Source organism: Stigmatopora nigra, chromosome 3 (genome assembly GCF_051989575.1).
Source record: "Stigmatopora nigra isolate UIUO_SnigA chromosome 3, RoL_Snig_1.1, whole genome shotgun sequence".
Taxonomy (NCBI): Eukaryota; Metazoa; Chordata; class Actinopteri; order Syngnathiformes; family Syngnathidae; genus Stigmatopora; species Stigmatopora nigra.
The window spans coordinates 3,701,764-3,713,539 of record NC_135510.1 but is presented as its reverse complement, the minus strand read 5'-3'; the positions used below and the strand labels follow the sequence as shown (position 1 = coordinate 3,713,539).

General features: G+C 37.3%; 1 protein-coding gene and 1 long non-coding RNA gene across 3 annotated transcripts; one reads left to right on the top strand and one right to left on the bottom strand.

The window, feature by feature from the left end:
* Window positions 1-4,442: 4,442 nt before the first annotated feature.
* On the bottom strand, window positions 4,443-7,412 carry irx5a (iroquois homeobox 5a). Its single transcript, XM_077714139.1, has 3 exons — window positions 6,683-7,412; window positions 5,856-6,291; window positions 4,443-5,438 (listed from the first exon to the last, which is right to left on the bottom strand). The coding sequence occupies exons 1-3, from the start codon at window positions 6,977-6,979 to the stop codon at window positions 4,747-4,749; spliced, it is 1,425 nt and encodes a 474-aa protein (XP_077570265.1). The 5' UTR covers window positions 6,980-7,412; the 3' UTR covers window positions 4,443-4,746.
* A 1,556-nt stretch (window positions 7,413-8,968) lies between these two features.
* Window positions 8,969-11,561, top strand: LOC144193831 (uncharacterized). Of its 2 annotated transcripts, XR_013325779.1 has the most exons (3): window positions 8,998-9,289; window positions 10,734-11,117; window positions 11,207-11,561. It is a non-coding gene; the product is annotated as an uncharacterized LOC144193831 (long non-coding RNA). The 2 variants fall into 2 exon arrangements; XR_013325778.1 differs by lacking the exon at window positions 11,207-11,561 and having other exon boundaries at window positions 8,969-9,289; window positions 10,734-11,172.
* The last annotated feature ends 215 nt before the right edge of the window (window positions 11,562-11,776 follow it).

The window sequence follows — 11,776 nt, the reverse complement described above, 5'->3', positions numbered from 1 at the left end:
AAAAAATAAGTGTTATAAAGTTGACCAAACCACAAAAATTTAAGTTCTTAATAATTCCCACAATCTCAAAACATATACTCAAAGAGTACCAGTTGTGTCAAATGAAATGTCTTAATTTACCACAGAACAGAAACGCACTTCCCCAGCATTAAAATAGACATTGGTAAGTTATGTTATGACGATAAATACATTTTCTTTTGGTTTCAACTTCAACAGATGGTTCAATAAATGTATTCCCCATTTTTTCCTTGCTGTCAATTCACCTGCCAACTATTTTACAAAATATCGTCCTTCCATTTGAGTTATTATTATCATCTAACGGAGATAAAACAATGATTACACTTAAAAAAAAAACATTGTTGATCAATTGAGTACATACCTGTGGATACTGGCATTGATATCTTCCTGTTCCTCCTACTTCTTGTCCTCTTCTAGGGCAAGGCATGGACCCCAACATGTCCACTGAAAACACCCCTTAAAATGTTGACGTATGTGCTCTAATATGTGTCATGATGGTAATAATCCAGATAGCTAAAAAGCAGTTTCGATTACTCACCACTGCAACTAAATCTGTCAGTTTTTGCAACCTCAAGACACCTTTGGCCTCTTCTAGGACTTCATAGTTCATCACTCTCAGTTAATGTTTTTTTTCTCCCCTTCTTCTCCTTCTTCCTCTTCATACAAATGTTTTATTTATGTAGGGGGAGGTCACTTAAAACATCTCGCTGCAGAAAATTACACGTGTAATCTCTCCCTAGAGGAACTCTCTCGGCAGAAATAAGAAAAACAGTCGGTGAAGCGAGTCAGCGAGCACGAGAGAATATGGCAAAAAAATATAAAGTGCTAAATCACTCTCTCTCCCCTTGCCGCCACCTTATCTGAGGTCGCTTTGCAGCGTGTCCGAGAGGCTTTTTTTCCTGAAGCCATACTTAACATGGCCACACTTTACCCTGACATGTTTATTTTTTCTCCCCAAGCCGGGTGTGTATAACAGAGGTTAAATTATTGATATTAGAAAGTGGAGTTATTTTCGAATGAGGAGTTGCATAAAAATCTGGCAGGCATTCTTTGGGTTCTCTTTGGACCTTTTTAAAAAGATTTGACATTTGGCCAAAAAAAGGTAATTAAAAGATGATGAGTTGAGTAGTGTTTAGCACAGTTTTGACTCTCAGTTCCATACTTGGTGGAATTTGCATGGTTGAGTAGTTGGTCACTAGTTGCTGTCACATTCTAAAAAATATGTTGTGATTAATTAAATACATTTAAATGACTGTTCTTGTTTGTATAGGTCATTATTCCTATTTTTTTTTCTATGATTAGCTTGCAAATTTTCCAGACTGACCCTTAGGGAGGAGACTATCTATAGAAATAAAATGGCATGATTCAAACTTGTTTGATGGATACAAAGTGAGTTAAAGTTTTTGCTTTACATTCTAGAATATGCATGTCCTTAATGTGATTGTCCTTTCTTCCAGGTATTTTGTCAACTTTATATGTGAAAGAGTACTTAAATTTACTAGTGACCAGTCCAAGGCGTGTATTTGTCACCCCAAAGTCAGTTGGGGTACCAGATACCCCTAATATGGACACAATTTAGTACCTAAAAAAAAATGGCGGCACTGTAATACAGTGTCCTTAATTCCCCTTTTTCATAACGCAAGAGGAACAGGAACTGCATCGAAAGAAAACTAAATTTCCGGGAATAAAAGTCTTTCAACACATTCTTACATTCTTCATTTGGCAAGACTGGTGTCAATGAGTAAGGCATTTCAGTTTTTTAGTTTGTGTGTTTTCCTTTTGTCGTTATTTTATAGAAACGTTCAACAGGTTCTGTGATTGCCAGGACACGGTTTGGGTTCTATAGACTAAGGAAGCAAGTTTCAGGATTTCAACTTGGGTCAAACATGATGCCTCACAGACCCTCAGTTTATGAAATTGACTGACTAATTTATCGCTTTTGTAAACATTACTCATTAGTATAATTAATTAGCTAAACACAGTCGAAGCTGATTTTTTTTTGCCAATATGATCGAGGTTCAACTAGGACGGGTCGTCCATCAATGACAAATAAAGATTTACACATTCTCTCAAAACTGAACATCCCTATTTTTGGGAAATAGGGCGTAACATCTAAAAAAACAAATTGAGGGTCGCATCTGAGCTTGGAACAAAACCACACCAAAAAGAAAAATGGCGATTCGACATATTTTCTCAATTTTTGACCTGTCAATCAATTCCTTACTCCCGTTGATAAGTGGTTCATTCTAACTAAAAATCAATACTATTTTGGGGGAATTTGAAGTTCCTAACTAATTTCAACAGGTTGCCTTTTACGAAATGAAATCCATTATTCATTGCACAAAGATAATTACAAATCCTAAAAATAAAAAGACCAAAGTCTATTTGTAGTCAACATTTAACAATGATTATTATAGATTCCCACTCTCTTTTTCAATGTCGGTTTCGACTCATTTACTATTATTACCTTTCATTTCAAGCGATGATATCAATTTTTGTGTTTCAGATGATAACGCTTTATGTACACTCACTATTCAATCCTCCTTTAGAGAGGAAAAGGGACATTTACCAAGAAAAATGTGAAAATAATAATAAGGTGAGTTGCTTTAAATCCCTTGTGACACTTTTGGAGTCTTCTATGATGTGTGCTGCAATACACACACATGCGAACCAACCCATTTGACATATAAACGTCAGGGTGTCTTCCCTGCCCCTCTCATAATGTGATTTACACCAAACTACTGAAAACCCCTAAGAACATTTTTTTTGTCACCAAAAAAAAAAAAAAAAATGGCAGCACCAGCTCCTCCCTAATAAGAATAACGGTAATGAAGACCATAATCATAATAATAATGGTCATAAATTATAGCATTTGACGTGGAGTAGTTAACCCCCCCCCCATGGGAATCAGCAGAAGAATACACACATGATTATGGATTGCTGTGCTATATTGTCACACTTGAAATGCCTGGAGGGGAATTTTAATAAAATAAAGATTAATAATGAAAAAAAATCATGGCCGTATCCTTTGAATATTTACTAACTAGACATGTTTATGAATGTGTATTTTCAAGGCCTTGCTTTTGAGGATGTTTGGCCTCCATGCACCAAAAAAAAGGAATTAATAGGTTTTACTAATAGCTTTATAATGTTTTTTTTGTATTTTATTTTGTAATTTGAGGCAATTTTTTTGGGTGATGTTGGCGGTGACAGATCTTTGAGGAAGCCAAATGAATTGTATATTGTTATCATAATTAAAATCCGTATTTCTTGGAAATTATTTTTGCAAATCTGTCGTAATCCATTTCTTAATCATAATCTTGTGAGAGATTAACTCAATGAGCATCTGCAGGTTTTACATGTTTAAGTGTGTATGGATTTTTTGTGGCTTTTTTGGGGGGTGATACATCACACAAGGTGAATCATGGTAGCACATTTTAGATTGTAAAGCCTAAAATTGAAAAAATAATATTTATATTTTAACAAAATATTGTTTTATAATAAAAATCCAGCCAATAATGTCCAAAACATAGCCAATGATCTTTTTCCAAATCTCCAATACATATTATAGTTTATAAATCAGTGTATATAGAAAATAAACTATATTATCACAGCTAATTATTCCCTTCTAATGATAAATATAAAGACCAAAAACCATCAAGATGAATTAGAAGAATATTAACATAGTAAAATACATTTTTTAACAGTTAAAAATTTATAAAATTTGAAAACTAATCATAAAATGTTCTTCTTTAATTAGTCCTGACTGCTTTAAATCGTCTATTTAAACTCAACACTGTTATAATTCTTATGATAATCCTTCATTTGTATGCCCCCTAATTTCATAATAAAGCCCCCCAAACCAGTTGGGCCTCCTGTTGTGAAATCAGGAGCAAGTGTGACACCTACCTGCAGAACAAGGAAGAGTTTCCACGACACGCGTGACAGACACGCACCCCCTTACTCATGTGTGTGAGTGTGTGTATGTGTATGTGTGTGTATATGTGTGTGCGTGTGCGCATGCGCGAGTGTGTCCAAACACCCATTAAAAATAGCGAGTGTGTCCCTCGCCTTACATTAATGGAGCCACTATGTTTTGAATGTAGGGGCTTTCTATTTCTCTCTTTTTTTAAGCATGAGTGTCCCTTTGCAATAGTAATGAGGTCTAAATTCGACATAAAATCGAGCTCATTACCTTGGTCCAACACCTGATTGCACCGCGTAAAACACGCCAGGTAATTGGTTTTAAACGGTATATTATTGCGGAAACTTTTAATAAGAAGGGGGTAGATTTAGCAGGATATCATTCCAGTTTATGGACTAAATGAAAGTATTTAATTTTTTTTATGTTCGTCATTTTAAATTGTCACGATGAGATATTTTTTAGTTTAGTTTTATAGAAACACACTTCCACCCACAAACGAACCGCTGCACAAATATATTTATATATTTTTTCCTCTGTCCATAATTTACTTCAAAGATAGCGTGTTGTCCATTTTTCTTAAATACAAAAAAATGCTACATTAAATATACATGTTTAATACAAATAACTTCGGCTGGAGCCTTTTAAGACCATTCTCCTTATACACTCATTGCAAAAAACTAAACATTTTTCTCTCTCTCTCTCCGATGAATGGGGGGAGAATATACTGTTGAAGTGATGGAATTTTTTCCCTTTCTTTTTGTAAATAAATTAGAAAAAAAGTCTTTTTTTGTGTGTCTAACCCGTTAAATGTTTGACATACCTTTCTTCAGTTCATAAGGAGTGTCTTTACAAAGCTCTACCTGCGTTTGGCCTCTCACTCGGTGGCTTTCCCTCACCAAAGCTTCGGCTCTAGTTAACACGGTCTGGTTTAATCCATTGAAGTGTGCCGTGGAGGAGGGGGTACTGCTAGGACCCGAGCCGTGAAGGTGTCCGAAAGTGCTCCCGTGGTAGTTCGTGTAGCCCGGGTAGAAGGGCGACGCATAATAGAGTGGCCGCGAGAGCACACCGGGGGAGGACCGGGAAGGAGAGGCCGACGCGGGACCCATAACAACCGAGCAAGGCTGCTGCTCACACCGCTGCGCAGGTGGCGTTTCCCCGCTGTTTTTACAGCGATCCGACGAAGTGGCGATTTCCGCCAAGGACCACAGTTTGGGTTTAGGGGCCGAAGGGGGCGAGTGGATGACGGAGGTGGGTGCGTGACTCAAGTCCGATGACGGAGCCCCTACCGAGCGTGGGGACGACGTGGTGGGCTTGTTGCCGCCGGTACCACAGGCCGATGAGGAAGAATCCAACAACAAGTCCCTAGTCCGTTCCTGTGAGTCCTCCGGGTCTTTAGACTCGGAGTCGCTGAGGATGGGGTCCACGTCCTTAGGGTTTAGGGGGTCCTCCTTGAAGCGATCACAACCCACGTCCACGGGGTGCATGGTTTTGGCATCTGCGTATGCAAATAATATGTTTAAATGCATTTTTTTTGCATAATGTGGATATCATATAAGAGTCAAGTGATGTTTTTAAAAATGATAATTTTGAATAAATTCGAATTATTCCAAAGCAATGCATGATATTTCCTTTTCATTTGAGTTTTTTTTTTAAGTATGTCTTTTGGAGATAAATGGCGTGCAAAACACTTTGCATGAGTAGCGGTTTCATCCACTGGCAAGTCAAACGAGGGCAGTTCAAGGTGATTATTATTTAAAGCGATTGTCCCATTATAAATAATACACCGCCATTAAGCAGCAATCAATTTTGCACCCTGAGTGGAAACGACTGGGATGAAAAATTGATGTTTTTTTTTCTTTTCTCCCCCTTCCCCTCTCCCTCTTTTCCCCCCTTATGCATGCGAACCACCGACCTGCTTCAGCATCTGATGATTCTTGGGTCTGCTCTCCGTTGGGTTTAAAGTTATTATTATTATTATTAGTGGTCACATCTTCGTCGTCATTCTTCTCTAGATCGATATTCTCGTCCTCCTCCTCATCCTCGCTGCGATTGCGTGGCGTCCACGTCATCTTGTTCTCCTTCTTCAACCTCCGACGGGCGTTGGCAAACCAGGTGGAAACTTGGGTTAGGGTCATCTTGGTGATAATAGCCAGCATGATCTTCTCGCCTTTAGTCGGGTACGGATTCTTGCGGTGCTCATTTAGCCAAGCTTTGAGCGTGGCCGTGGCGTCCCGTGTGGCGTTCTTGCGATAGGCCGGGTCGCCGTACGGGTACGAGCCCAGCGGCGCCGCGTACGGGTGATACCCGATAGAACCAGCCATGCCCGAGGAGTGCTCGTAGGGTGAACTCTGGGAGGCGCAATGCAAAAATAATCAGAAAAAAACTAATTTCAACGACTCTATTCGCTATTCTTTCATTTTATTTTCAAGCATAAAAAGCAAACATGCTATTTCAATAGGAATTCAACTATAAACAGGCCTGCATGCTATCTTTCATCACACTCCCTTCCTTAAAGTACGGAATAAAAAACGAATATATTACAATTTCATCGGAAAATATTTCCTAAATCAAGAAATAAACGATCTAATAACTATCGATAGCAGAAAAGCATGCACTCCTTCAAACACACACACTAACACACACATGAAATACACACTTTTAGGAGACAACTTTCATACACAACAAGAATCCATCATTCCCAAAGGCATTTTTTAAAAAGGTGTATTTTTTGTTACTCACCACATAAGAGGAGAAAGTGGCCGCCGCAGCCGCTGCAGCGTCCGCGCCGTACGGCAAATGGTGCGAGCTATAGCCGGGCGAGGCGCCACTGAAGGCGGCCGCTGCAGCCGCGGCAGCAACGGCCGCGGTGGAGGCGCTGGTGGACCCCGCATAGGGTGCAAACGCGGAGCCAGAAGACGACCGGCCGAGTTCCTCCGTCCTGGGTCCCGAGATAACGCTTGTGCCGTAAGCTGCCGGGCACGAGTAGAGGGCCAGGGAGGCGGATGGCTGGTACAAGTAGCCCTGAGGGTACGCCATAGCTACGGAAACTTTAACACTGTCTCCCCTCCACTTTTTTTCGTTTTTTTGGCGTTTTCCCCTTGCTTGATTTCTCTGCCTCAGCCTCTCATGGGCGCATAGAGACAGCCGTGTGTGGAGACCTGCAGCCTCCTCTTCCTCCTCCCCCCAAATTAAGAATCGTTTCTTTCTCCAGTTGTTGTTGTTGTTGTTATTGTTGTTTTTTCTTGGGGAAAGTTGCAGCTCCTCTCTCGTAGTGTCCCCGTGACTATTTTGATTTCAGCCGTCAAGCAGACTTTTTAGGGGGGCTTTGCCTGCCCTGCATGGGAAAATCGAGTCGCGTATGCCAAGATGCTAAGTTGGAAATTGAGGAGCCTATACTTCGCTTCGCAGAACGCTCCTCCTCTCTGTCCTCCTACTCCCTCCTTCTCTTTAGGGGTGTAGTCACTGCAAAGTGGAGAGTTCTCTCTCTCTCACTCTCATGCATTCCCTCTCTTTCCCCCCCCCCCCCTCTCTCTCTCTCTCTCTCTCTCTCTCTCTCTCTCTCTCTCTCTCTCTCTCTCTCTCTCTCTCTCTCTCTCTCTCTCTCTCTCTCTCTCTCTCTCTCTCTCTCTCTCTCTCTCTCTCTCTCTCTCTCTCTCTCTCTCTCTCTCTCCCTCTCCCTCTGTATCTCTCTCACTCGCACATGCATTCTCTCTCACACACACATGCACTCTCTCACATTCTTTCTCTCTCTCCCTCTCTCTCTCATTCTATCTCACACACATTCTATCTCTCGTTCTTTCTCTAAATCTCTCTCTCGTTTTCTCCCTCGCCCCCTCTCTAAGTCTCTCACATTCTCTCTCTGGCTCTTTCTCTAACTCTCTCTAACACTATCTCTCTCTCTGTCTGTCTCTTTCTCTCTCTCTCTTTCTCAAACATACACACGCACACACGCTATCTCTCTCTCTCTCTCGTCTCATCTCGCGCACTAACGAACATTCTTTTGTTTCTCTCATATTTATATATATATATTTATTGGTTTTCGCACGCTCCCTCCACAAAATGGAACAATGCAGAGGCTCATTTCGGCAGACGACATCACTCCAATCTTGTCAACTTTTTGTTCCCCTTCTTGTATGTATTTTGAACCTTTATTCACCTGTTTTCAAGACAGATACAAAAACAGGATTATACTTTTATTATTTTCTATCATTTGCTTCCCCTTCCTCATCTTTTTCGATTTTATACTTTCAGTTATTTTTTGAAATGGAAAAGGGACATATTAGAATAACAATCTGCAATGGGGCGTTTCATCCATCCATCAATCCATTCAGGTGCATGATATATATCTTTTTAAACAGCTTTAATAGGCAAGATGCAAGTCAAAGTTAAGGTGCATGTTAATTTGTGCTTGTCATTCATTGCAGTAGTGTGTGTCCAGATATCTGACATTTTGAAAATATCTGCTATAATCCTTTATTTTCCCTCTATTTTATATAAAAATGTGCTTATATTTTTTTCCTCTACATGTTTCTCTAAAATATATTTGAATTTAAATGTTATTTTTCATCATTCTGATAGTTTTAAACCACATGACATATGTTCAAACACTTAATTTTGGTTTAATTAACATTATCACAATACATTTTTTCATCAATTTTTATTTTTGCACCTTCATTTTATTTACTTACCACAGAAATGGAGTATTAAAATATATGTATCTTAATACTACATTCCAATAATTTCATTATTGTGGTTTTGCCATGTTGTATTAATCACATTTCTTAATGTATATCGGTTAAGGAACAATGTATTTTTTACTGGTCATCATATAGTTTTATATTTAAAGCAGTTGATTTTCTCTCTGGTCGGATTTTTTTGCCGTGTGGTTCAAGTCTCTATTAAGCCGAAAGGGATCGCTGTAGGCGCTGCTAAAAAGTAAGTGCGCACGCCTGGTTATCACGTGGTTGTGAGGGGGGGGGGGGGGTGTTTGCAGTACAAAAAAAAAAACAAGGAAAAAAGGGTGATGACGCTAAAACAGAAAGCACTCCAAGCAGCCTTTAAAAAAGAAAGAAAAGGAGCAGAGAGAGAGAGAGAGAGAGAGAGAGAGAGAGAGAGAGAGAGAGAGAGAGAGAGAGAGAGAGAGAGAGAGAGAGAGAGAGAGAGAGAGAGAGAGAGAGAGAGAGAGAGAAGTAAGGGATGGCTAAACAAAGCGAATGGAGCTCTTAATGATCAGATGATGCTGAGCTGAGACCATTGATGCACCCCACTAGAATGGAACATCTTAGTAACACTATGTTTGCATGAATGGTGATTAATAATCAAGCTGTGGCAACTGCAGGCACACAGGTGAGTGTTTATTTATATCTATTTTTAGGGGGGCATATCAGTTTAATGAAGTGTGTTTTATTAATATTACTAGAAAAAATAAGTTTTGGAATTGCATTCAGAGTATATTATGAATGAGGATTTTTTTTTTTTTTGGGGGGGGGGGGTGCTTGCAGAAAAATGCTTCAAGTATTCATAGGATTTTGTCCTAAACCGATTAGTTGACACCAATTTTTCTTTGATGTATTAGCTGAAGGCTTTTTGCCACTTGGAAGCCAATTGAAATTCAAAACAGTCTCTGCATAGTTCCCCCCTTAAACGCACCCCTCCCCCTCCAAAATAATGCTGGGGAAGGGGAGTATGGGGCACAATAACCCAAAATTGATCTGGTTTATATTTGAGATTGGATTCCGGATATTATTATTATTATATTTATTCTTATTACTCTCATTAGATATTTGAAAAGCTAAAGGTCGGAAGGCTGTTATTTAAATATGTTATGCAAAACCAAGTGCGGGTGTTCAACATAGGGCGCGTGGGCCATACAAGTCACAGCAGAATATGTAATGCATATGGCACATCAATAAAAAAAAATACATATATTAACCCAACCGGATTATATATATTTTAGTGATGCTAATATGGTAATTGTGTGACAGAAAATGCTGTTTATATTAAAAAAAATGTAGTGGATATACAACTTTTTTAAGTTTATATACAATTTTGCCTTCTTTGATTGATTTTTCCTGTTTTTTTAATATATATATATATATATATATATATATATATATATATATATATATATATATATATATATATATATATATATATATATATATATATATATATATATATATATATATATATATATATATATATATATATATATATATATATATATATATATTAATCCAACCGGATTATATAAATTTTAGTGATGCTAATATGGTAATTGTGTGACAGAAAATGCTGTTTATATTAAAAAAAATGTAGTGGATATACAATTTTTTTAAGATTAGATACAATTTTGCCTTTTTTGATTGATTTTTCCTGTTTTTTTTAATATATATATATATATATATATATATATATATATATATATATATATATATATATATATATATATATATATATATATATATATATATATATATATATATATATATATATATATATATATATATATATATATATATATATATATATATATATATATATATATATATATATATATATATATATATATATATATATATATATATATATATATATATATATATATATATATATATATATATATATATATATATATGTGGATTCCCTTGTCTGTATTAATGTGAAATGGGCGAAAATTAACATGAATCAATAAAGTTTATATGGATAAGTGTGTGACTGCAGTTAACATGAATTACAATGAAAAACTGTTACTTTCTAATCTTCTTTCCTTTTACTGACCTCAATGAAGATGTATGGCGTTCATCAGATGGCACCGCCCATTCTCATGGGGCTGAATGGCAGGCTGCTGGATGCACTAAGTGATGAAATGATGACCCCATTATGAGAAGCGGCTCCAAAATGAGGGGGTATCGGCCGAATATTGCAGAGCGCCGTCTTCCCTCTCCTCCCCCTGGCCTCCCTGCTGCACACATGATGATTGATTTGCTGAAGATGGATCACAGGAAGCAGCTATTGATTTTCTTCTCCCTGCCTTATAGTGTTTTATGAAGAAAATACTTATTTACACTTGAGTCTTATCCCGACTTACTCAATATCCCCTTTTTTTCGGAAGGATAAAGAATATAATTGTCCTTGTTTAGTGACGTGATGGATGTCCTGTACTATTATGCTAGTAAGGACTCGAAAGCCGGAGATAACTAAATGAATATTGATTGGTTATAATGAAACTCATGTGTGAATGCAGTTTTTTTTTTTTGCCAGGGCCTTGCAGTAGGCATCCATACTTGATGAGACCACCATTACAGGGACAAAATACAGTAGCAATTCAAATAGAGTTATTTAAAAAAAAAAAAAACTAAACTGGAGTGAAGTGAATATCAATATTTCGGGTCCTATGGTGCAATAATAAATCACTGATTTAAATTATCTCCCAACAATCTACGAAAACAACTTTTTAGGATTCCTCTTTGGCCTCTTGTACAAATAGAATTAAATTATGGTAAAACATAAAAATACAAAATACAACACATTTGTAATGGTTCATGAATTTTTTACTGATTATATTTTAAAGCTAAAGTGTCTTGTTCAAAGCAAGTCAACATACTGCTACATAATATGAAAAAGTATCCTAAAATGGGACAGCATATAAACATTTTTTGCAGCCAAAGAACATACAAAGACTAAATGTTTAACTAAAATGAGGTTTTCCACAATGAATGGATGTGAAGTGATAGAAAATGTCAATATACTGATTTTTTTAAAGTCCCCTTTTTCTATTCTTTATTAATTCTCATCGAAGTGTGAAAAGAAAATATGTATTATAAAAAGGTA